Source organism: Podarcis tiliguerta (genome assembly GCF_965153285.1).
Source record: "Podarcis tiliguerta genome assembly, chromosome: 2".
Taxonomy (NCBI): Eukaryota; Metazoa; Chordata; class Lepidosauria; order Squamata; family Lacertidae; genus Podarcis; species Podarcis tiliguerta.
This window is the reverse complement of record NC_139535.1, coordinates 55,481,391-55,507,685: the sequence shown is the minus strand read 5'-3', so window position 1 is coordinate 55,507,685 and position 26,295 is coordinate 55,481,391. Positions and strand designations below refer to the sequence as shown.

The 26,295-nt window shown below is 49.3% G+C and overlaps 1 protein-coding gene across 4 annotated transcripts in view; it reads left to right on the top strand.

The window, feature by feature from the left end:
- PDLIM7 (PDZ and LIM domain 7) overlaps nucleotides 1-24,288 on the top strand; it is a 41,266-nt gene extending 16,978 nt beyond the window's left edge. For 2 of the 4 annotated variants that reach the window (XM_083428995.1, XM_083428996.1), the window contains exons 3-14: nucleotides 5,748-5,899; nucleotides 7,200-7,230; nucleotides 10,705-10,721; nucleotides 11,893-11,976; nucleotides 12,837-12,991; nucleotides 13,523-13,559; nucleotides 18,530-18,588; nucleotides 18,945-19,185; nucleotides 19,903-20,083; nucleotides 21,057-21,177; nucleotides 22,411-22,526; nucleotides 22,955-24,288. In XM_083428995.1, the coding sequence (XP_083285121.1) occupies nucleotides 5,748-5,899; nucleotides 7,200-7,230; nucleotides 10,705-10,721; nucleotides 11,893-11,976; nucleotides 12,837-12,991; nucleotides 13,523-13,559; nucleotides 18,530-18,588; nucleotides 18,945-19,185; nucleotides 19,903-20,083; nucleotides 21,057-21,177; nucleotides 22,411-22,526; nucleotides 22,955-23,041 (1,281 nt within the window). In that variant the 3' untranslated portion in view covers nucleotides 23,042-24,288. Of the gene's footprint in view, nucleotides 1-5,747; nucleotides 5,900-7,199; nucleotides 7,231-8,658; nucleotides 8,832-10,704; nucleotides 10,722-11,892; nucleotides 11,977-12,836; nucleotides 12,992-13,522; nucleotides 13,560-18,529; nucleotides 18,589-18,944; nucleotides 19,186-19,902; nucleotides 20,084-21,056; nucleotides 21,178-22,410; nucleotides 22,527-22,954 lie in introns of all 4 variants that reach the window. The other 2 variants (XM_083428997.1, XM_083428998.1) reach the window with 2 other exon arrangements.
- Nucleotides 24,289-26,295: the final 2,007 nt, after the last annotated feature.

The following is a 26,295-nucleotide window of genomic DNA, read 5'->3' as shown; positions in this document are numbered from 1 at the left end:
CTGGGATAGACCCCTGCCTGACACCCTGGAGAGCCACTGCCAGCCAGCCTAAGCCGTGCGTAGCCAATGTGATGCTATCTGGATCTTGCAGGACTGAAACTCCTATCACCCCTGACCATTGCAGATGCTGGTGGGGGCTGATGGGAGTTGGAGTCCCAACAGTGTCTGCAAGGCACTACATTGGCTACCCTTGGTGTAGGTAATACTGAGGTAGGTGGACCATGGTCTGTATAAGGCAGCCTCCTATGGTCCTACCCCTTTGAACTATTTGCGTCTACACTGAGTCTATGTATTTTGGGTGTCCTTTGCTTATCAGTGATTGGGGTATAGAATCATAGAGTTGGAAGAGACCACAAGGGCCATCGAGTCCAACCCCCTGCCAAGCAGGAAACACCATCAGAGCACTCCTGACATATGGTTGTCAAGCCTCTGCTTAAAGACCTCCAAAGAAGGAGACTCCACCAGAAGAGGTGTGCCATTTCCAAAAGGGATTGCTCATTGCATATGGACTATACCAGTGTTTCTAAAACTTGGATCTCCAGCTGTTTTTGGACTGCAGTTCCCATCATCCCTGACCACTGGTCCTGCTAGCTAGGGGTGATGGGAGACCAAGTTTGGGAAACACTGGATTATAACATGGGTGTGAGAGTGAGTGGTTTCAGTAAGATTGCCTTGTTGGGTGCTGCAGAATTCTAGAAGTTCACATTTGAATTAGGGTTGTCATATTTATTTCCTGGCAGGGCTCCTGTGCTTTTTAGCATCACAACAAAAAGGAACTCTGCAGATGAACTTCTGCCTGTTGCAGAGGATGGGTTTATCTGCTGTGTTTCTGCTGGTTTGCCTGGCAGTTGTTTAAAGGCACAGTCCAACGGGTGGAGGGGGAACACAGACACACACCACCCTTTGGTAACACTCTACTTCTGAACGAATAAATGTGGCCCTCTCCCATACTTCCAGTTTTTCATAGAGGCCTCTAAACCCTGGGGAAAGGGAGCGCCTTTCTTCCTCTCTGTCAAGTTTTCAGCGCCTATGACTGCCTGCCGTTGCTGCAAGCAACATCGTTCCTCAAAGCATCATTCAGAACTTTCCCTTTTTCTGAGATGCTCCCAAATAGTTTTGAAGTGGTGTGGCTTTGTGGGTGTGCATGCTGTTCGCTTTGTGGAAGATTATGACTGTCCGGCAGTCCTGAGTGTTTCTGAGAAGATTCCAACTAGTACTAAACATATCCAAATAGGGCAGAGACAGAAGTGGGTTTGTGTGCAACAGAGAAGCCATTCCCTGCAGGCGGTCGGGGTGAGTGGCTGTTTGCTCAAAGCCCGTTAGTGCCTGGGCACCTGTAGACAGCATGTGGCATTAAGCAGCTGCTCATGCCTGCTTCTGAAGCTTCTTCCCTGCAGATAACCACACCAACCTGGGGTGGGGTGGGTGAGGGCGACCAGCATGCCCATGCTGGGGGCAGGACCCAAAGCATGGCCTCAGTCCCCTCAGCAATGCCTGAGAGGGAACGAATATGCCAGGAGCCTGCCCAGCAGTAATTGCATGGGCAATGTGTGAAAGGAGTTCTAGGAGCACACTGTCCCAGATTCCCCCTCTTCACTCTCAACCTTGTGGAGGGCTGTAGCTTAGCAGTAGTAGTAGTAGTAGTAGTAGTAGTAGTAGTAGTAATTTATTATTTATACCCTGCCCATTTGGCTGGGTTTCCCCAGCCACTCTGGGCGGCTTCCAACAGAACACTAAAATACAATAACCTATTAAACATTAAAAGCTTCCCTAAACAGGGCTGCCTTCAGATGTCTTCTGAAAGTCTGGTAGTTGTCTGGCAGGGTGCATGCTGTCCTAGGTTTAATCCCCAGCATCTCTGAGTAGGGCTGGGCATTGTCCCCTCTCTGAACCTCTGGAGAACTGCTACCAGTCAGTGACTGTAGTCAGTGACTGAGCCAGACAGACCAGTAAGTCTGAGGCAGTGCCAGCGAGGCAGCTTCCTCGGTTCCTAACTACCGCTCAGCCTCCCCTTCCTTTCTTGTTCCACATATTAGTGCAAAGCAGCCCTGGGAAACTGTTGAAGGGCGTGGTATAATTCAAATAAATAAAAACGGGCTCCTTGTACTGCAGTGCTCTTCTCCCAAGGCTCAGCAGGCAAGATGGTGCAATCAGTTGCAATGCTGTGCCTCTCTCTTACTCCATTTAGCCTTGACTAAGGCTGTTTCTTTTCTTTTTCCTTTTGCCTGATCATCAGGGGTGAATTTCAACACCCCCACCTACTCATTTGGGGATCCCTGAACCCCCCTCATCCTGTGTTGTGTGTGTACTGTATATTACAGGTATCGCAAGAAGATGACAGTCGGGTTAAGACTGACAGTTTGGTGCCCTTTTGTAGAAGTTAATTCACCGCCCTAATCTAATGGTGAGAACCTGGGCGCAGAGTTCATTCAATCAGACTTCTAACCTTGCCTGCCCAGGGAGCGCTGTGCGCTTCTGTGTCCACAAACGCAGCAAACCTGAGAGGAACGCCAATACAAGCAGTAGGAGGGAAGCACAAAGCCAAAACACTGGAGGGTGGAGGGGATGGCGGAGAGAATGTGTGTTGCTAGACAGGGCCTTTCACCACCTGATTTTAAAAGCTGAACGACAAGAGTATCGGCAGGTGCAGCTTCCCTGGCTGCTACAGCATCGTGGTGGGAATTGCCATATTCCAACTCAAAGGGCCAAGGAGTGCACTTTGGGTCAGCAGCCAGGCAACTGCAAAGTTATGTTTGGGCTGATCTGTCTGGTCTGCTGCATTCATCAGCAAGTCTAAACTCTCCCGTAGGCCCTGGGCTCTTCCAGATAATTTGTTTTTATTGCACAATAAATGTGCAGTCGTTGCTCAACCTCTCTGCAGTGGATCCAAATACGGTGACCGGACGCAAAGCGGGACAGGGCTCCTCTATCGCCAAGCCAGGAGGGAAGGAATTTCTGCAAGATGCGGCTTGCCATGCATGGGTGAGAAAAGCTGCGCCTCCCTGAAATTCCCACTTCTCTACAAGTCTTAAAGCTACAGGAGCCTGGTCATTCTGTGCTTTTTCTTCCCCTCACCCACGTGGCACATAAAATTCATTCTTAACCCCTTACTGAATTAGTTTTATGCTGTTTAGGAGCTAGCTTTTGTATTGCAGGTATCTATTTTCCCCCATAATGTATTTGTAAAGCTAACCCGGGAGTTGCTTTTTTCTTTTTCTGGGAGTACATATTATTCCTCCAGTTTTGCTTCCTTTTGCCCACAGGTGTGGGCTCATCTGCATGGGAGTTCAATGTGGTTTTGCAACTTCTTGTGCCTCATCTTTTTTGGTATTTTCCACATAATGGCCTCCTCACTCAAGTGACAAGCCAGATGGGCAGGGTACAAATAATAAAATTACTGCTGTTACTATTATTATTATGCTCCTTCCCCCGTAACATTATTATATATCTCCAGCCTTGGGGATAATCTGATAATGAAAGTATATCCAATATGAAATTACATCTGGATATACTGAAGCGCATTGTGTGGGGGCGTATTTTTACATGTGTCATTACATCTCACTCATTGCTGTCTGTCACCACACCCTCTACTCCCATTTTACTTCTGTCAGCTCAAATGAAGGGGCATAAAATAATAATAATAATAAAACTGCTAAAAAAAATTTGCAGAACAGCTATATCAAACGTAAAAAGGAAATTTGCTTTGTGCCTGAAAATGAGTGCTCATGGTGGTGGGCGATGAGCCATCTTCCTAGCAATGATTATGCAGGTTACAGAGATGTGACCAATTTCCAATTACTTGATTGGCGAGAGTGGCTGGGGAAACCCAGCCAGATGGGCGTGGGAATGAATAATAAAATTATTATCTAAAGATGAAGCAGGGCCCCTGCTTTCTTTGCAAACACACACACTTTCTCAATGGAAACATATTGGAGGTTCCTGTACATCTACCTGCCAGCCATTCTTTATCCTTGTACGGTGCTCTTCAGTGACCACCTGGTGGTTCTGGCCATGACATATCATTTAATAAAAAATATTTTCACTTGCACTTTGTGCAAATCTGGCAGATCTGTCCTTCTATAAAGCATGCTCGAAGCATTGGCTTTGGCGGAAGTTTGTTGTAACACCATTCCACAGATAATTAATTTTTCTTTTCGTTTTTTAAAAGGTGCCCGTTTGCCATTGCATGCATGCCTAGAATGGATGCCAGACCTCACAGAGGGCTGGGGGATTATTGTTTATATTTATGTCTCTTAATCACTTTGCTCACGACAATGACTCAGGGTTACTGACAGACACAGGTAGAGGGGAGGGAACAACAACACACTGCAGAAATAGATCCCATCAGGCACTGCCCACATGTGCGGGTAAGAAACATCAGCATAGGTTTGGGAGACATAACATTGAAAGCACTCGGACGTCAGCACACAGACACACACCTGGCACCATTCATCCACAAACTCATCCATGCCCCAATGTGTGGACATAACCAATGCAAAACATGGGATGTGATCAATGTACCACTGAGCTCAGTGAGTGATGGCAGTGATGCAGCACTAAGACTAAGAACTGGGCTTTGGAAAGGTTTTGGGTGTGTCATGATGCTCAGCAAATTTAAGCTAATCCAGCTTTGTTAAGGATGGCTGCAGGGCCTACGAGAGGAATTTTATCAGGGATCAGGTTTCCTCCTCTCCAGCACCCTGGATGGCTGTGTTTGCTTGTGGGGTTTTTTTTGGGGCGGGGGGGTTGAATGCTATGGGACAGTGTGAAGCCAGACCGATCATGCATACGATTGTTGGCAATTTAAGATGTGCAACTATATGGTTTTGTGGGGAGCAGCCAAGGCATCTTTCAGAGGCCTCTTTATATTACCAAAAAACGATATGCTGATCAGTGTTCGAAATTCTCCAGGCCACTTGTGACCAAGCAAATATGATGTCTCCACCATCTGGAGGTGCATGCCTGGGGATCCTTGGGTCTTCGCTGTTTTCACACACTAACAACACATCCTGTAGAATTGTATCCGTGATATTTTATTTGTGCAATCAGAATGAATTTCAGGAGCCAAAAGGTTGTATTGAAAAATACGACTTTCGAGCCGTCTGGCCGCTACATGGCAACTAGACATTTCGTTTTGACAACTGTAACCCTGGTTTAAGGAGCAATTTGGCACCTAGCTTATATATCTGAGTTTCTAACACTGATCATTTCTGATCAAAGTCAAGGACCATGAGTTAGGCATGAGGAGCCTCTTTGGAGGCCAGCATGTGTGTTGCTGGTGCAAGTCGGGATCTCCTTTTAATGGCAGGAGCAGAGATGGGACAGCAAAGTCTTATGCAGTGAAATATGTCTCATTCATAAATTTGTACCTGTCTCTTCCTCTGAGTTTTGCATCATCCCTGGGAGGCAGGTTAGACTGGAAGATAGCTGGGTGACCTTGTAGTTGCCCTACCTGCTGGGTTTGAATCTTGGTTTCCAACTTTCAGGTCCATCGGTAAATCAGTTCCAGCCACTTTGAGCATTGTTCTCTACAGTGCTGTCACCTCTGGAGCATGCAACATTTACACACTTTGTTTAGCAGAAACTATGGTGGAAACAGAGGAAGACAGGATTGGATCTGATTCCACTACTCCAGATCTTGCTTCACTAGACATGGTGTAATGCTGAGAACCACATTGCTTGCTTCCTGTCTCTTCATGTGGGTAACTATTCTGTGTCACCGAGTCCTCTTCTTCCTCTCCTTGCAGCTCACCCCCGGGGGCAAGGCAGCCCAAGCAGGTGTGGGAGTTGGTGACTGGGTGCTAAGCATTGATGGAGAGAACACGAGCTCCTTGACCCACATTGAAGCACAGAACAAGATCCGTGCGTGCGGAGACAAGCTCTCGCTCAGCTTGAGCAGGTAAGAGGCTCTTGGTGTGAGTTAAGATACCAGGAGCATGGCATTCATTATAGGATTGAGAAGTGGTTGCAGCTGACCTACTCCTTGCAATCAAGCCCTTTCCTCAGAATATAACAACTCACTAGTTCTCAAACTTTTTTCTCTGGACCACACTTCCAGAATAAAGACTTGCTCACGCCCCACCACTTTTTTTATTAATAAGAAATATATTGGAAAGCAAAAAAGAAACAACTAGCAGTGCTTGATCCAGAAAGTATAGAACAATGCAGCTAAATAATAACATGTATCATTCCCAAAATATAATGATCAACGAGCCTCTTACGTATGTACTTTAAGCATGTATACAAACTGAATGAGAGGTGTGAGCTTGCTTTTCCTGGTAACTTCATTTATATTAGGTCTAACTTGAGTCAAACAAACTCATCTCATCAGCGCAAAGAAGCCTTTCTCTTTTCTGATCTTCTGCATTTGTCAGAGTTGAATATCCCTATTCACAACAATGTGCCGTGGGACTGCAGAATAGCCAATGCTGCTCTCCAGCACACTGTTCAAATGGCAATCCTGGATCACAACTGGATGCTCAATATCACTTGATGCTCTTGCTCCTTTTGAAAATATACCTATCCATATTCTGCAATATAGACAGATACTACACTGAAATATTTAAAAGTTTCTTTCTCCTTGAATCTTTGTGCCACACTTCCCAACCTCTCCTGCCGCACCAATGTGGCATCCCACTCCCTTTGAGAAGCACTCTCTTAACTCATAAACATAGCAGTAGGCTAACTAGCTCTTCACTTTGGTGGACTGCCACCGCTTCATAGCCTATTTATACCCACAGTGATCTTGGCTGCCTCTGAATCACTGGAGAGTGGAAGAAAGCCTCTCTAACTCTCCAGGGGTCCTTATGCAGCCAGCCAGAGTGATGCTTAAGTGAGTGTGTGAATGAGTGGATATTAACACTGAGAGAGGCCAAGGGTGTGCTCTTGGGACAGAGGGCTTTTAGCCACACCCCAGAAGAGTTTTCTCCCAGGCAACCTAGGCAGGACCAGTCCAGTCACCAGATCTTCCATGGCTGAGCTGTCACCACTATCTTCCCTCATGGTGTGAAAGGTAGCAGGCTGCTTTCCTCATGTTGCTGTGGCCCTGCTCTCTGAGCACATTCTCTGCTGTGAAGTGCAGCTCTGTTGCTGCAAGTCTAAAGCACCAGCTGCCCCCCTCTTGCCTGTTATTGCTGCCCCAGGAGAGTCCCTGCCAGGCAGTGCCTTTCTTCTCGTTAACGGCAGCTTTTCTCTTGCAGAGTCCAGAATCTCCTCGGCAAGCCTCAGAAGGTACGTCTTCCTCCACTTCCTCCGTGGTGGGTCTGTTCTCTCACAGACCTTGCTGGGCACCAGTTCGGCCACTAGTCTAGGGGAGCTGTGGGATAGCTGAGGAAACACAAATGCCCTAGCTTGTTTGACACTCCTTGAGTTAGATGCTTGATGTAAAAGCCATAATAAATAAATGAGACTGTAGTGGGGTGTGAAGAATCCATTCTGAAACTCAGGATAATAACAAATATCAATGGGTTTTAGGCTGCACAGCCCTTCTCCGGGGGTCTGTTTGAGCTACACCGATTGTGCTACATCTGTGGGCCAAACTCTATGGCTATGTCTGCCATGTGCTTATAAGACTTTCAGAGAGCTCTTTTCTTATTGCATTCACCATGCCCTCAAATAAGTGATGTGCAGCTTGCAACTCCTTGGCATTTTGATTATTTGAAGTTTCCAAGCAAGCAACTTTTGTATGTATCCGTTGCTATCGTCTTCCTTTTTACACCTGGTTTTGGTGGAATCTTCCCCCCTTGGCAGCTCAGTCTTGGAGCTAACCAGGCACCGTAGCCTGAACCTTGGTGTGCTGGCACTAAAAGAGCTCACTGCTGCCTCCAAATCTATGGCAGTTTATTTTCTTGCTGTTCAATGGAACTCCTCTTGATTGCACCCATAAACCTTCAGAAGCCAGAAACTCGAAATGGCCACCACAGTATTGAATTTGTTTGTGATCATCAGAGGTCAGCTGGAGGATGAACTGGGAGCTGCCTGCCTTAACTGGGCTGCAGCAGCAAATAGAGCCAATTGCTGCCCTTGCTTCCATGTTCCCTGTTATAGTCTGCCCTGTATGAATGTTTATCCTGGAGTCTGAGGCCTTGCCTCGCAAAAGAAGTGCTGGGCGGGGGTGAGGGGACTTCCAGGCAGTCAGGCTGTGGAGGGAAACAGCTTCTCCAAGATTGCGGCCAGGGCTGTCTTCTAGTTTCCCTCTCTGCTTGGGCGTATCCCTCCTCAGTTTCCCTTGTGGTTGGAGGAGGCAGGGAATGAGATGGAGGGTTTAGAAATGGATATGCATGGTTTAGTTTTGCTGCGACACGTGCCCACGCTGAACTGCCTCACCCGCTCTCCAAGGCTCATCCCGGGGTCAGTTCTAGAGCGACCACATTTGCCCACATAGGGTGCTCAATAAAGTCGGCTGGCAGTAGGCAATTGGGCACATACAGGGCGTGTTTGCTTGTGTCTTGGCTACTGCCAGCCAGGAATGCGGCTGGCTGGCTGGCTGGCTGTGGTTATTGCCCTGGGACTTGAGGAATGCCCTTGTGGCCAGAATCTGGCCTGGCTTCCAGCTGGGGCATGGTGGCCTCTGGCATGGTGGCCTGGCAGCGGGGGGGTGCACTTGCATGCTGCCTGCTGTGCCAGCTTGGGCGTCTGTGTGTTTTGTCTTCCGCTCAGGATGCGCTCCCTTCCTCCGAGCGCCCGAAATATAACTTCACTCCCAGCTCTGCCCTCAACAAAACGGCCCGGCCCTTTGGAGTCAGCTCTGCTCCAAACTCCCAGCCCGGGCTGGTGACGAAATCGGTGCCATACACTCCCTCTGCGTCCGTCTGCACCACACAGCACAATGGGTATGTCGCTGTGCTATTTAGACACCCTGGGGAGTTGGGGGGGGGGAGTTGAGTGGCCTCACTGTGGAGTTCTGTGCTGTTCTGCCCACACACTCGCCTGTCTGCCCGCACTGTGCATGTCGGGCTCTGCCTGTGTGGCCTTTTTATGGGTGGGCAATGGCTGGGTGTGGGCGGCCCTTTCCCCCCCTCTGTACCAGAATCTGTGCTAGAATTTAAGACATCTAGTGTTGCAGTGACCCCTGGTGGCTGGAGCTCATATTATGATGCCTAGATCTGGCAGGTCTCTTGTGTATTGTTCATTCCGGAATGCCTAATTGAAAAAGCCAGACCGTTTAGCAGCCTGCATTTCCTCATCTTTCACTTCTTTCGAGTCCTGCAATCTTACCTCCTGGGCAAAGAATAATAATAATGCTATCGTAGGCGGCATTCAGGAGCATGGGGCTGCATCCCAGGAAGCCCAGCCAGTAGTTCTCTTGACTCACCAACACAAAGGAATCGCTAGATTCTTTGGTCTGAGCAGCATTGTGCTATGGCGAGTGATCTGTATCTATAGGTATGGTGCTATCTGCTTGTGGTTTCTTGTGTGGCTGACTCACTATGGCAGGAATGAATGTCGCTTATGGATCCCAATGTAACTTTCCATCCTCACCGCCTCCCTGGCAATCTAAGCTACAGTTATTCTCCAAACTGTCTATCATTTACTAGGTCCCAGATCCAGTATCTTCATTTATAAGATTTCTTACCTGCCCTGCACCATAAGGTCTCAGCACTGGGCACAATAATATGATATACAAACTTAAAATTACTAAAATAAATTATGCATAAAGCTGTCCACCCCAGATAAAATACTGAGTAGCTGACATCAAGGCTTTTGGCTGAGTTTCCAATTCTGCTCATCCCAGCGTAAAATTCCCATACCAGTGTAGCTGTTCTCAGGCATCCTTTGGAAGGGAGCAGCACTATGGTAAATCCAGATTTCCAGTTTATTAAGGAAATGACTTGGGTGAAATTGTATACCGATTAATCTATACTTGGGTCGTGACTATTTCATTTTTTCAAGCCCGAAACTGGCATCTTCTGACTGCTATCTTCCCATGTCTAGAAATGCAGCCCTAAATGAATTCTGTTTATTTTGTTTATTAATCACCTCCCATGAAACATCCTGAAATGATTGTAACAGTGCCTGGCTGCATGCAAATTGTGTCCTGAAACTCTAGGCTTTGGATGGTGCTGCTTTTGAGGTGATTCCTTTCTCGTTTGGTGCATTGACGTGTCCCTGGCACCTTTGTTGGTGGGGACAGAAAAGCTTACATCTGTGCTAGATGCGGTCCTGTACACCTCTGACCACCCCTGTGTCTCTCATTGGCCTGTGCGGGGTCCCCTGCCAATCAGGTGCCTTAGATGAGACCAGTTGTGGGACCATGGTGAGCGTAGTCTACATGCTGCCAGAAATGGTGCTGCTGCTCATTTCTTTCATATTCCTGCATTCCTGATCCTATGACCTAGAGCACCGGACTTCAACTGGTGGGCCAGGACCTGCTAGGGGGCCGTGACCTGATCCAAGGTGGGTCATAACAGGAGCACTACCACCATACAAATATATGGTGAAATATTAAATGGGTCCACAAATGCGTGTTTGGGTGTTCAAAGTGGGTCCAAAAAGTTGAGGATCCATGACCCAGTTAGGTTAGCTGTGCATGGAATCTGGGCTCTATTCACCCACACGAGGTAGGAAGGGAAGCATGTTTTTTAAAAAAACTTTGTCTAATGGTTCTAACATGTCCTTCACTTTCCTGACTGTCTTTTTGCTCTTTTCCCTTTTCTCTCTCTTTCTCTCTGTATCCCTCTCTCTCTCTCTCTCTCTCTCTTGCAGGTGCAGAACCCTGACAAGTCAGTAAGCCTTTGCCTGTTCTGTAACTTTAAACTGTATTACTGCTAACATGCATGACCTAAACATAATTCCTTTTCAACACCTAAAAACCCTCGTCATTCCTTGCCAGTTTTGTTTGTTTGTTTTTTTGCTTCACTGACTTTTCTACCCCCTATCCTACCGTCCCACAGGAGTGTGTGGTTATGGCGGGTTATATCCCTCATAAAAAGAGACACTTGAGGGACATGTTTGGGGGTTGGGGAAGGTGGAGAACAGACAACTTTAGTGTGGGACTTGGGACGTGGAGATCCCTTTTCTTACAATATGTGGGGCAACATCATTTGTGTCCTCTTTACTTGTTGGGTTTGTGTTGGAGCCTGTCTGAATGACTCGGTGGCCTGGATCCCATGTCATGCTAAGCTAAATCATGGCTTAGCCTGACTGTGTGGACTCTGGGAGAGGACATCACAACCCCTTTGGTCCTTCCTGGTTGTTTTGCTGCTGAGCCAAGCCACACTTTGGCATAGTGTGTTAATTAAGCCTATGCTCATAGTTCAGCTCTCTCTTGGACAAACCACGAAGTGTAACCCACACAACAAACCTTGGTTACAGCTTGCGATTAGTCTGGAGACCGCTAGCTTCAGACAATATGCTAAACCAAATGATGGCTTAACTCAGTATGATGCAGCAGCAAAAAACCAAAGAGTCCAACATATTCTTTCCAGGAGGCCTCACATACGCACTAAACCATGGTTTGGCTAAGCGTGTCATGTGAACCAGGCCTGGGGGCTAATCTGAGGTGAAACGGCCAGTTGGGGGCATGGTGGCTGCCCTGAGGCTTTAAATGTTGGCAGTTTGGCTTCAGGGAAGCTTCCTGATGCTTCCAAGGGAGTGGGATGGCCTGCTGTGACTCTTCAGGCTGTGCTGACAACTGTAGCAGTAACTGCCTGACGTAGATAAGGGAAAGGAAGTGGTGCTAAAACTGGCAGGGAGCAGTGTGTGTGTGTGTGTGTGTGTGTGTGTGTGTGTGTGTTTTCCACTGCACAGTCAAGCTGCTGTTACCTCCAGTGGCGCGCTGGCTGTTTCCTCAGGAGATGTGGCCTTTTATTTGTGCTGTTGTGTACTAGGGTGGCACGTCTCAGCTGACCTGTCCAATCTTTTCTCTTATTCTCTCACTTTTCGTGGCTTCAGGGTTAGCGCTCACCCCCCTGAGGTGAAGGCTCCACCCCAGAGCAACCCCCCACCTGATTATGGAGATTACTACCTGGAGGACCAGTAAGACCTGGGAGATGTGGGGGAGTGGAGGGGAGGGTAGAAACTTTCGGACAGATGTTGTTGTGTCCTTCGTATGTTGTGTGCTGCTGCTGCTGTCGTCCCGTTATAGCGTGTGAATATCCCTTTGGTGAAGTTGGAGTAGCACTAGAAGCAGTAACAGGGCTTCCCTCAATAAGGATTCACATTTTTCATCGGTGAAAAATCTCCTTTGAGATTTTCACCAGAGCAGTGCTGAGGAACTGGGGGCCTTGCTGCAGCCTGACATGGGAGGCTTCAGGTTTAAGGATCTCACACAGAGCCAAGGCCCCTTCTGGAAGGGAACACTTCCATGAAGCCATTTATTGTGGACTTGGTGCTTCTCATAAATGCACGGGCTTTTTGCAGCAGGCATACATCGTCCTCATCCAAATGCTATCTCGTGTGTGGTTTTAACTATCCAGACAATTCAAATCATAGAATTGTAGAGTTGTAAGGGACCACAAGGGTCATCTAGTCCATCGCCCTGAGATGCTGGAATCTTTTGCCCAATGTGGGGCTCGAACCCACGACCTTGAGATTAAGAGTCTCATGCTCTACCAGCAGAGCTACCTCAGGCCTGGATAATTAATTGGCCTAGATGGGGGAGAGGGAACAGAAGGGGCTTCAGGATCCGTTCAGTGTGTCTGCAGGGCAGGTTACTTGTGATCTTCAGAATTATGAAACTATGGCCATGTTCTGATTTGTGCCTCATGGTGGTTTATCTCTCTCCCCCCCCCCCCCCCGGCCGCTTGATGCAGTTTCTTGTGTTTGTGTGTGTCATGCATGCCTGGCAGATGCTCATCTCAGTGCAGCCCTGGCTGAGTGCCCTTGTCTATTCGTAGGCATTCTCTGCGGCTGGCAAGCCTGCCGGCCTTCCTCCCCAATGACTCCAGCAAAAAGAGGCTCATTGAGGACACAGAGGACTGGCGACCGCGGACGGGCACGACCCAGTCCCGTTCCTTCCGTATCCTGGCCCATTTGACAGGCACGGAATTCAGTAAGTGCCTCCCTCCCAGGGGGAGCCACTCCAGGTTGGGGATGTTGTTGAGAGCTGGCTGGCTGGCTGGCTCCAGCCTGGGAAGCGGCAGGGAGTCACGAGGCATTTGGTGCCACCGGCAAAGGTTGCAGAGGCACCTGAGCTTGTTTTGGGACAGCTCTGGCCACCTTCCACAAGCAATTCTGGACCTGGGCCAGTTTGGGAGGGCTCTGCTGGCAGATTGTCCTACAGCAAGTCCCAGGAGGATCCTCTCTCTCTCTCTCTTCCACTTGTGATGCTCTGCTGACCTCATTCAGTCTATCTCTGCTCTGCAAAGAGCTCTGCAGGCACCTCATTCTGCTTCCCTCTCATTATTGTTGATGCCCAGGCCCTGTATCCTCCAGGGAATGTTCTTATTTTGTGCCTAGTCTCTCCCTGCCCACCCCACCCCCCTCCAAAACCCAAAAAAAATTCCACTTCTCTTCTCAGAAAACTAAAACAGCTTGACTGGCTCAGACCATGATATTCTCTTTCTCCTTTTCCCGCTGCCAGTGCAAGACCCGGATGATGAGCATGTTAGGAAAGCCAGGTAAGAAGGTCCCTTTGATAGGGCCAGCAGAGTCAGTGGGTTTCTACCTAACTTCTCCCCTCTCCCAAAGTGCCAGGGGCTGGGAGCTAAAAGTGCAGAGTCCAGACCCGCTCCTAAGCTTTGGCGGATGCCCAGGACCACTGTCCCATTCCTATCTGTCCAGGGCAGAGGGGATGAAAGCCTTCTTCCCACCTTGGTTCCCTTGACCTTGTGCTGCAGAGCAGTCCATGCCTGGTATGCCCTTCTGGTTTTCTCCTTCTCGGTCTCTGCTTTCTCCTCCCATCTCTTCCTTGTGTCTCTTTCTCTTTCTCTTTCTCCCCTCCCAGAGAAAAGTTTGTCTCGGAGCTTCAGAGCCCCCGTTACACTCGCCTGCGCGACTGGCACCACCAGCGATCGGCTACCTCTCTGAACGTGCTCTCCTAGGCTGCCTGCGATGGGCCGGCCTTTCTCTTCTCGACTCCGCTCTTCTCTATTGCATGCCGATGTGAATGGGAAGGGCGTGTTTCTGTCTGTCTCCTTCTAACTGGTTGAACAAAACTTTAAAAAAGCAAAACAACCCCCCTCCCTCCCCCCCAAAAAACCCCACTAGAAATCCACAGCAACTCCTGGAAACGTAGCAACTGAACTGTGTTGGGGAACGACTTGAGCAGGGGGGAACCTGTGAAAAGTCAGGAGTCTTCCACATTGGTGGCTGCTTCTCTTTGAGCTTCATGTCACACCTCCAGCTGTGGAGGGGATGGAAGAGGGTTCATGTTGTTGGGCAGGAGGCTTGACTCCCCCAACTCTAAGCAAGATGCTCTGGTACTACCAGGAAGCCGTTTCTGAACTGTGTTTTCTCTTCCCTGACTGAAGAGACGTTTGCTCCTTTCTGGCCTTCATACTGAACCAAGGAGGCGGGGGGAAGGTTCTACCCAATGCAATATGGCATTGCACTGAGACCTCTTTCCTTTGGGACCTGCCGCATTGAATGAGCTGCCAATGCTCTTCTTCCTGGCCGAGCATTTCAGAGAGAGGGAAGTCATTTCCTGACATTCATATCTGGAAGGGCTCCTTTTCAACCCTGCATGGGATTATTTAAAAACACTGTTCTTGGTAGTGGCTGATCTTCCCCTTCCCTCCTTTGTCCACTGTTGAGTGCTGTTTCTCAACCCATAAAACTTCTTCTCCTAACAGGCCTCTCCATTTTATTTTGCCAGTGAATGGTGAATGCATATGCCCTTAGCCCCTGGTCCTTTCCCCATCATTGTTCTATGAGTGGCTGGTTGTGGCTACCACTTTGAGGAAATGGCAAGCATTCCTCTTCTAGATGCCTGATACGGGTCATGAAGGCTTGCAGAACTTGCCCACCCGTAACGCTGTGATAGAGGGATTCCTTCTCTTCCCCAACCCCTCAATGGTTATTAGACTTGTCCTCCTTGCACTTGATTAACTCCATTATACCTCAGTTTTTCCAAAGGCTCTCTGATTTGGACAACACTTAATATGGCTGCTTGTGTTGGGCTTGGGGAAAAAACCCTAGGGGATGGGACTTCTGGCTCTTCAGGTAACCTGCTTCCACAGCAGGCATGTCCTGTTGCTCGGTGGAGGAAATGCTGTGTGCCCCTTTCTCTAGAAAGTGTGTGTAATCATTGTTTTGACTGCAGGCATGACACTAATTCAGCTGCTATATCTGTATGGTGCTGTAATCCACCCACCCCCGGAGCTGCCTGGAGCTGATGCCCAGGCAGGAGTTTGCGATCTAGTTGGAGGCTGGCTTTACTACCTTTCATTTTGTAGTAAAATAAATGCTCCTATTCTCGTAACTGGCTCCTGTCTTTCTTTCTTTCCTTTTTAATCTATGCACACCTGAAGTAGGGAGGCTGTGTTCTTTCTTAGAGGGACGACTTGTTTTCCAGCTGAGCATAAACCCAGCTGTCCTCTGTAAGGTTGTTTGGGAAGCTGAGCAAAGATGCAGTGCCTCTGACCACCAATGACTTTGGGGTGCTTTTGTGCCCTGGTTTTCCTCTGGGAGCAGGAGCCCGACTGGCAGGCCAGCACTGAGTTCTCTCTCCTTTTCTCACAACTTTTAATTCCTTGGGATAAATATGGGGGATTGTGAACTTCTCATCCCCGACCCACATCCCAGGATAGCAGGCAAGGACCAGGGTGGTGAGACAGGAGACTGCCAGGATCTCACCACCTCTGCCTGCATGATGCACTGAAACAGCTGTTATAGTAATTTACTATACTCTTTTTCTTCTTCTGTTGATTGCACCTTAGGAAAAGTCCTTGGATAGGTTGGATGAGATGTAACATGCACAATGGAATTAATGAACACACACACACACACACACACACTCTTTAGTCTGCAACAAGCCTTGTGTGCAGAATCCGTTTGCTCCTGTCTGGGATAATCACATAGTGCAGCTCTTGATGAGCTGTATCCTTTCTCATTGCAGGTGGAGAATCTCAGGTTAGAATATTCTCCCTGCTACCCTTGTATCAGACACTTAGAAAATGAGCATGATGAGAAGAGAGAGCCTAGTCTAGCCTTTCCCAACAAGATAGCTGCTTCCTATGTACAGGAAGGAGGTGGTGTGGGGGAATATGTGTAGCCTGTGCCCCTTCTTGGTATCTTCTTCTAGCTGGTTGCCCAAGGGGACCTCAGAAGGGGGAAGGAAGGGGTTCAACAAGGGCAGGCTTTATTTCTCTTCCATTTTCAAGCTTGCCCTTGGAACAGCTCAAGACACCCTTCTCCTTTATTTGCAGCTCCCCAAACCCCCCACATCTCCCATTCTCCTCCACGCCTCCTTCCTTGTACATAGGCTTCTACTCCTGAACAGACTGTAGTTTCTTGCTCTTGGCTAGGAGTGTTTGAGTCTCCTCAAATGACTGCCTACACAGCTGGGCTGCTGTTCCTGCCACATCACAAGTTCCCCCTCTGATCTTCACACTCTTCCCCTGCCATGGATCTCATTCTTGAGTCATGTGACCTTGGAAGTTATTCTGAAGCCCACACTTCTTCTGATGGTTCATCTTGAAGCCATAGGGCTCTCTCCCAAGTGAAGAGCCTTGAATATGTGGGGCCAGTAGCACGGACCTGTTGCCCTGAGCTAGATGGCCTTGGGGCAATAGGCTCTCTCCCTGGGACCAAGTTGAGGTGTCATTTGTTGGAGCCCTATGTGAGGCGACCTGTCTGTGGGTGTGCTTCATGCCTCTAATATGACGTTGTCTACACCGCACCCCCCGACACACCACATAAACCCTTTGAAATATTTAAAAGGGTCTTGTAGAGAAGAGGACCTTCATGGTAACCTTCAGAGGAAAGAATGGGAAGCAAAATGTTTACTGCAAGAAGGTAGGGTTGGGGTTAAACATGTGGAATAGCTTCTACCTGAAGCTTTAAGGAAGTGATTTAGCAGGCAGCACAAGACGGCTAAGGAGCTGATTGGGGCACCTTGGCCTTTCCGTGCCTTCCAGCAAAGTTGGGGCAGGCCTCTGACAGCACAAAACTCTGGACTCGCATTGGAACAGGTGGTGGAATTTGGTGTATGTGTGAGAGGGAACAGCATGTCTTTCTAGTTTGCTGTCTTGTGTGAATCTTATGCCAAGAGATGAGCACACAGCCCCTCAGGTTTCTGCGGATGCCAGCTACTAGTGCTGAGCTGTGTGTCCGATTGCAAAACAGGCGAATTGCTGTCACTGTTACTCCCTGGCCACAAGTGCATTTCGTGGTTGATAACACCTCGTGTCCTTTTTCTGCGGCATCACCTGTCCCGCCACAGGAAGCTGATTATAGAATTGTAGAGTTGGAAGGGGCCACGAGGCTCACCTAGTCCGACCCTTTGCAATGCAGGGATATTTTGCCCAATGTCCACGACCCTGAGATTTTTCTGCCCGACGTGGGGCTCCAACCCATGACCCCAGGCTTAAGAGTCTCATGCTGTACTGACTGAGCTATCTCAGCTGCCTTATACTGAGGCCAAACTCTTGGTCTATTGAGCTCAGTATTATCTTTGCCGACTGGCAGCAACTCTCCAGGAGTTTCAGACAGGGAATCTTTTCTGCCCCTTGCCTGCAGATGCTGGTTAGCTGAGCCTGGGAGCTTGCTGCCTGCAAAGCAGATATTGTACCCCTGAGCTAAGGCCTGTTCCTCTTATGCAGACCTGCCCTGCAGCCTGGGGCTGGGAGGCTTTGAAAGGCTGTGCTGTTCCTTCGTGCTGATATTATCACAGTGCTTGTCCTCACACCATTGCCCAGTTTGGGATCATAGGAACTGCCCCAGGAGTGCCAGGAAAGCAGGCACTTGCTGTGCACAAGGAAAGGAACACTTCCTTAAATAAATCCTGCCTTCCGTTTTCCATCTGCCTCTGACCTGGCTATACTGTACAGTTAACAGGAATGCTTTTGGTGCTCCTGTGCAGAACCTGCTCTGGTGTCCTACTTTTTTTTTTAGGAGAGCAAACCAGGCCTCAGGAGTCTTTGTTCTTTATCCTCCATCCATGCAGGTGGTGGCTGCGGTCATTGTGCTTGAGAGGGCAGGATGATGCATGTCCTCCTCCTCCTCCTCCAGGACTTGTTTGAACTCCTCCTTATAGAAGGGAAGATGAATGCTCCCTTTGCACATAAATGTCTTTTGTGTTGGCTTGTCCTCGCATCCTCAGCAACAGGCTTTGTAGCCTGGGCTTAGCATAATAGGACCTGTTTCTTCTTAATGCTGGTCACTCTGGGCAGCAAAACCACCAGCCAGTAGGGGTCACTGCTACACTGTGGGTATGGGCATATTTTGACTGCACACAATCTGCTCCCGTGATGCTCTTGTGTGTCCCCCAACTTCATTCTTCCAGTGAGCCCCTTGAGGTCTGTGAAAATATTAAAAACAGCTATCCCCACTACAATGACTTGCCAGACCTGGGCCATGGTAGCAGCCTCTGCTGGAGTGGGTTGGGTAATGGGCCCAGGTTGCCTGGAACTAATTGGTTATTCTGTAGCCAGGTCTCCATACCGGATCTGTCTTCTGCGCCAGCCTTGAAAGTGGAGCCTGGATATGGTAAGCTGGGAGCGCTGTGCATGCGATGAAACCTCTGGGCAGGGGTGCTTGCTGGGGAAAGCTTTGCCTACTGGCACCTGGTATCTTCCACAGTTTCTACAGAAAAACCTGTTGTAGCTTCTCACTGTGAAGCTGTGTTGGCTTTAAATTTTTGAATGCGTGTGTGCCTGAAAATGAGCAGTGGCCTTCCTTTGGGAAGGAGGGTCTGTCCACACAAGTCGAAGGGCAGAGATTATTCCCAGTGAATTGCTCAGACCCTAGACACAGTGCCAATGCATATGTCATGCAAGCTTCAGATATTAAGTGGGTTGCTGTTGAGAGATAAAGTGCCATTGCCTTGTGTGTAACTCTTCCAGGCTCTGCTGCTCCGAAGCCTGCACCTGTCTCCGGCCCGGCCAGCCGCCCACCCTGGGCTGTGGATCCTTCCTTTGCTGAGCGGTATGCCCCAGATAAAACCAGCACGGTCCTGAGCAAGCACAGCCAGCCGGCTACGCCAACGCCGATGCAGAACCGCAACTCCATTGTGCAGGCTGCGCAGCAAGCCCCTGAGAGTGCCGACAAAACACCCATCTGCTACCAGTGCAACAAGATAATCAGGTGAGAGTTGCAGCAGTGCGGAGGGATCATTCTCTCCCCCCCCCCCGCCCCAAAATCTCGGAAGTGGTTTGTACACGTGTACATCTGCACCTCGCTTGCTGGATGGGTGCACTGATTCCACCGATGGATATTGTGTGCAGAGGTGACCTGGAAGTTCGGTGCCTATACTTGCAGTGGCTTGTTTGCAAATGCGAGTCCCTTGCTTGTTGTTGGCATGCTGCAATCATAATGTGCGGACCCAGTGGCATAGCATGAGTTGCCAGTGCCCAGGGCTGTGTGGAGGAAGGAAAATGGACGCAGGACACACACACATTCAGCTGCCTAATGGCATCCGCATCACCCAGGAGTTTGCAGCCGCAGAAATAAGAAAAGAAGAGTTGTTCCGTTGTCTGGAGAGGTCACTTCCTGGTTTGCATGGAAAATCTGTTTTCAACAGAGTGCAGCAACAGATGTGCAAAGTTGTATTGAGGCAGCACTGGGTGCTGAAATTTTGCACCCTGGGCAACCGTCCCCCATGTTACGCCGCTGTGCAAACCAGCCCTTGGAAGTGTTCCCTTCCATGTACCTTAGACTTATGCTTCATAACAACAGGTAGAATTGTCTTCTGGCAATGGAAGGGGAAAGACCCTGGTCGCCTGTCCTTTCCCCCAATAGGCAAGAGGCCAGGCTCATCACCCACCTCAAAGCTAACCCTTCCTCTTTTTGTTTTTCCACTAGAGGGCGCTACCTGGTGGCCCTGGGACGCTACTACCACCCTGAGGAGTTCACTTGCTCGCAGTGCAGGAAGGTGCTGGACGAGGGCGGGTTTTTTGAGGAGAAGGGCTCCATCTTCTGCCCCAAGTGCTACGACATACGCTATGCCCCCAACTGTGCCAAGTGCAAGAAGAAGATCACAGGGGTGAGTTCGGTTGGAGCGCAGCCTTCGGGGAAACAGGCCTACTCTCAAGCATGCTGAGGAATCTGTGCACTCCAAGTGGTTCTGATCTCCGACTCCCATCATCCTTCACTATTGGCTGTGTTGGCTGAAGCTGATGGGAGTTGGAGTCAGGCAACCTCTAGAGAGTCGCAGGTCCCACATCCCTGATGTTGAGATTTCCCTTGCTTAGAATGAGCCAGCCATTGCTGTTAGCCCTTTCCATTCAGGGGTGATCCTCTCTAGTTCCTTATGTTAACTCAAGGGCTGAAGCTTCAAAGCAGGGGTGGGGGACCTCTGCCTGGCCTGTGGGGCCATTTCTCCCCAACCATGCTTGTGGGTCCCCCATGTGTGGGGCTGGTCTCTGCACAAAGCAGTTTTATCAGCCCTGCGGGTTCCCGAACTGCAACTCCCAAGTGGCAGACAACCAGCTAGCTGCTAGGTGCTTGGGAAATGCTGCTCAAGGGACTTTGACAGGTGTGTTGTCCTACTCACCTGCCACAGCTAACCCTTGGAGGTGTGGACAGGTAAGGATCCAGACAACTGAGCCAAAAAAGTTCCCCACGCCTGCTCTTGCCATATAGTACAAACCTGATAGACTTGTCTTGCTACTATATTTGAGGCTGGGGACTCCCAGACTCTGGACTGCTCCAGAGAGCAAACATAGCACAGCAATGAGCACGAGCTGGAACTCTGTTTCAAATCTCATATTAGTCATGAACTCACTTGGCAGGCTAGAGCAACCTGCTCTGTATTCCGGCCATCTTCACCCCACCCCCCAAATCTGTGGAGGCTAAATCCTAGCCTCCCCTACCAGGTTGTTGGGATGGTTGAAATAATGTATGGCTGGCATGTGGAAAGTTCAGTACTGCCTATGTAGTGTGCTGTCTAAATACCCTGCATTGTTGGCAAAGGGCAGCCCTACAGTGGAGTGACTCGCGTTCTTGTGCTTCTTTAGGAAATTATGCATGCCCTCAAGATGACCTGGCACGTACATTGCTTTATCTGTGCTGCCTGCAAAATGCCCATTCGCAATCGTGCCTTCTACATGGAAGAAGGGCAGCCCTACTGTGAGAGAGGTATGGATAATACTTGGCTGTGGTACCCACAAAGTAGTGGGTCTTTCTTAGAAGTCTTTTAGATAGCCTTTAATTAACATTCTGGATTTGTAAAATTGGAAGCATATGGGATGTCCCAAGCTCCCCCTGGAATGGGAGCAGCCAGCCCCAAAGCAGCCTTCCTTGGAAGGGGTGGGGGGATGCCCCACAGAAACAGTTCCTAGTACTGACCTTCAGTGGCAGGGAGAGCTTGGGCAACAAAACACTTGCAATGGCGTCCTCCTCTGACCCTGGTCTGGCTGCCCCTTGGTAATGGTTGCCGGGCAGCGCCCGTTCTGCCAGGTTGCTATGGAGATCAGTAGAGTAGTACCTGCATCACGTAAGCATGCAGCAAAGCATGCTGGGAAGTGTTGTTCTTTTCCTTTCATTCCAGTCCTGATAAACACAGCCTTCTCTTGGAATATTCCATTGGGAGGAGGTTTCTAGGGGGAGAAAGGCTTAACAAATGGAGTGGCTTCCCTCTCCACCCCCACATTATCTGATGCTGTGAAAGAATCTGGAATTCTCCCAGATGAAAGAACAGCTGCCTTTCATCATAAGCCGGGTGGGGTGTGCAGGGCTCTTAACAGCATGTGCAGCCTTGCTTGACATGGCTGGGACGGTTGTCTGCCATCTCTTCACGGAGTCTTTGGTCTTCCAGCCAGCCCAACAGGCTCCAGGGCAGCATCAGAGCGTCTGTTGCTTAGCTCAGGAAGGGCTCTGATCAGAGAAAAGCAAATACTGGGGAGAGGACAGGCTTGTGGGACAGAAGCAGAGCTACAGAAACAGAAGGGAACCTAGAGCAGGAGCAGAGAACACTGGATCAGAGGGGGAAGGCGCTGGTAGCTGAGATCACTGGGGCAGTGATCCAGACTCTAGCAACCCAGTCTGTAGCTCTGTGGTAGAGTGCGTGCTTTAAATGCGAAAGGTCCCTGGTTCAATTCCTGGCATCTCCAGGTAGGGCTGGGGAGGACAGGACACCTTGCCAGTTGATATACAGACAGGCTTGGTGTTAAGGCAAGTGCCTTTGATCCTAGCTGCTCTTTGAACATGGTGCTGAAATCAAAGCAGCCTCCCTTTGCCAGGCGGGTGAGTGGGACGGGTGGTGCTGTGGCAATGGCTCATGTAAGCAGCGGCGCTCTTCTTCCTAGCTCGGCCTCCAGATTCTGAACACCTTGGCCTAATCTCTCCTCCCCCTTCTCTCCCTGCCTCAAGACTATGAGAAGATGTTTGGAACCAAATGCCGTGGCTGTGACTTCAAGATAGACGCTGGCGATCGATTCCTGGAGGCGCTGGGCTTCAGCTGGCATGACACTTGCTTCGTCTGTGCGGTGAGCACCTCTTTCCACCACCCTCCACTGGTCTAACCAACCCTTTCCAGCCTTTGCTCCAGGAGCATTCCGTGATAGAGGGACATCGCTGGCAGGCAGGGGCAGCAATTTGCTAGCAGGAAGCTTGTCAGATGAGGCTTCTGAGCTTGGCTCTTTCCCTGGGGGTGGAGCTGTCTGGTTTAACCTTTCGTCCTTGCTTGCCTTTGTGGCAAGCACTCTCGGGTGCCTCCTGCTGACTGGCAATGCCTTAGGTCTAGCAGGGCAACGACTGTTGGGGGGTGAAGCTGGGCAGCGGTGCATTGGGTGATTCCTGTGGCTTTGCCCTTCCTCTTTTGTCCCTGTGGATGAGCTGAAGTGGGTGGTGGGCCTGTGAGCGTGGAACTGATGCTTGCCTCACTGAGTCCTTCCTCCCTTCCTTCCCCCCACAGATCTGCCAGATCAACTTGGAAGGAAAGACATTCTACTCTAAAAAGGATAAGCCCCTGTGCAAGAGCCATGCTTTCTCGCATGTGTGAGGAGGAGGAGGAGGAAGCGGGTGGGGAAGAGGAGATCTGACTGCCCAAGCTGCTGCTCGCCCAAGCCCTGCATTCCTCTTTCCCCCACATTTTGCCCTGTCCTGTCCTGAGAGAGCTGCCCCCACACTCCACCCCAAACCCTTCACTTGACAATCATTCCCAATGGGGGAGCTGCAGTGCTCAGATTTCCCTTCAGTACTCTGCGAGGATTCAGGTACATGGATTTAGAGTCTGAGCTTTCGGCTGCTGCTCTTTTTCAAATAGAATTCCATTCTGCACCAGCACTGAGTGACAGGGGCAGGCAGAATCACCACCACCCTTCTCCATGCTGTGAAGCCATAGTGTCGCCATATGTCCAAAGGATTTGCCCGTGCCTCTTGTCACTTTTGTGCCAGCTGCAGCCAAAGAGGTGGAGCCCCAGAAATGTTACTTCCTAGCTGAAGGATCCCATATGTTAGTGGCTGTTGCAAAGCAGGCAGAGTTTACACTTGGTCATACCTAGGAGGTCTGTTATCTGCCTCAGGTGTATGTGAACGCTTGCTGCCTCGCCCTCTTGGGGCGATAGCTTTTCCCAATGCCAGGGTAGGGCTCGTTCTCGTGACTTCTTGCCTCCTTTGTGTTGTAACTACCAACTTTGGCTCCTGTCTGCCTTTCCTTCCTTGAGAAGGCATCGCAAGTGATTTCTGTGATCCAGGCCTGGCTCTGTCCTGCCTGTTAGTATGTATTTCCACTTTCAGTGATGGAAACTCACCTCCACGTAGACATGTGGCCCTAGCGAAATTGGGAAGAGCCAAGTCAAAAGTAAAAAAAAGAAAAAGAAAGAGCTTTCTTTCCCCTCCCAAGACTTAGCCACTCCTTTCCTAGAGCTGGAAACAGACTACCTCCAAGGTGTGTAGAGCCTTGTGCTATAAAGTTGCAACAGACCTCAAGCAAAGTAATTTTAAAATGCTATGGAGAACAGAGTTGTCACAGGATCCAGCCCTCTTCACACCAGCAGAAGCTGCTTCTCCTTGCACCATGAGATGAACGTGTGATTCACTCCCCAGCCATACAACGCTGCGTTTGCTTGTAGCGCACAGCTCTGGGCTGGATGTGGCCCCAGAGCATCCCTACCAAAGAGTTATTATTTCTGATTTGCTCTAAGTGTGTTTCCCAGAACCGTGCTGTCCGGCTGGGAGTCTTCAATTCTTTGCCACCTTGGTGGTGCTTTGAATGCCTAATAAAATATGTCTTTAATTCTTTTGTCACATATGTGAGCTGTGCTGATTTCTTTGTCTTTAAAAGGGCAGTGTGTGGTTCTACTGGAAGGGGGTGAAAAGTGGGTGAAAAATACAGGTGCGGGTTATATGGTGTGACAGGCACTCTAGAAACTAAGATTAGTCCTACTTGGGAAGAAGCAACCTGAGCCCTCCCTCTTATGCTCAGAGAGGAAAAGCAAAAGGGAATAGTTTCATGGAAATACCGTGCACGCGACTAAGGAACTCAGCATTGCTGAAACTGAATATGGCCTCTCTGTTGAAAAGTGACAGCTGCAGAACAACATTCAGCCGAGTGGTAACTTTTCATTTCAGAAAATGCTAGCAACAGTGGTGCAGGGAAAGCTTAGCACTGCCCAACTTAGCAGGAACTGCCTGTGATATCCTGTTGGCCGGGAGTTTGATTTCATACCTGTATTGCTACTGTAAATGTTTTAATGGAAAATCAGGCAGCCTGGGAGCAGATTGGGCAGTGTGGTGTGCGAGGCTGCCTCCAGCATAAATAAGCAAAGCCCTTTTGCGGCAGTGGCTGTTTGCAGGTTAATGTGAGCGAAGGAGAGGATGGTCACAGTGGCCTAAACAGAGGAAGGCATCTGCATCAGCGAAACCATATATATGAAGCTTCATTGGTCTAAGTTAATGACTGTTCCCAAAGAACACGGCACCTGCTTAGGGTAGCATAAAGATTGCCCAGAGACCTGTTGGTGACTGAGAATGGCTTGAATTCAAGGACTCGTTTTCAGAGATAAACACGGTTGGCAACTTGGAGAAGTATTTCGTGCACTTCCTTATTTGCAGCCTTGATGCAGCTTATGTCTGCTGTGTGGCTGTTTCTGTTTGGCCGGCTAGTCAGGGTCCCCCTCCCTCGTGCAGCTTGTAGCATTTGTGCTTTCATTCCAGCTTCTGCTTTAGTGGTTACTGGTCCTATATTTGGCAAGAAGCTTCCTTGATGCTTGCAGTTCTTGTTGTAGGGAACTACTTGGTTTGTGCTTCCTGCTAGCTTTGATTTGTGTCTTGCGGGGGGGCGTATGTTAGGGTGAGCGGTGCTGTTGTCCTGTCACACTGTTTTTGGGGTCCCTTGCTTTGCTTTATGCAGGGAGCATGGTTTTTTCTTCTTACGGGGATGTGGGTGTTTTCCCTATTTTTCTCAAATGGAACAGATTTTTCCAGAGAGGCAAAGCATCCACAAAGCCACAGGCTGGATGAATTCTTAAAGGCCATAATCACAAGGAACGTAATTGGCTGATAATCTATAAGCAGAGCTTTAGGACAGATGGAAACCCCAGCTTGACTCCATTCATAAATTGCTTCTTGAAAATAGGGAGGCCTTATGGCATGTCATGACCAGGATTTCTGTTTTGGGGAGAGGTTGCAGAGGCTTAAGCCTTTCCCATTGAATTTTGGGAGTGCCAGGCAAGAACTGGTAGACAGTGACAAAAGCAACAGGGTTTATTCTGTTGTTGTTGTTGTTATAGAAAGGCTTCTCTATCACCTAGACTAGGTCACCTCCACAGTAGCTCAAGTCTGAATTGCATTTCTGCTAGAAACCACGTGGGCTTTGCTTTGAAGTGCCAGGTGACTGAGAAAAGAAATGCAGTGCTAAGAGGAAAAAAACACCTCACACTTGAAGAATGTTGGCACCTACTTCATAAGGTGCCATGGTGGCCCAGATGCTGCCCACACTGTATGGGAGCGAGATTGCTTTTGCAGGCCACTTTCAGAGAAGACCTTGAAGTCAAGAGGCAAAGTGGGATCCAGAAATCCTTAAAGAGCTCCTCCAGATTCCCAAAAGAGCCATTTGAGTAGGGCTATAACAAGTGGTGGTGGTGGGCTTGCTGAGAGGATGCTAAGTGTATATGATGGTTCCAGACTGGCTTGTGTGGAGGCATCCTGGGTAGAATGAGAGATGTGCTGGGATTACTACTACAAAACCATGAGGTTCTGTTTGGCTTTGAGTCAATCACTCAAAGTTTAGTCATGATTGCTATATAGCAAACA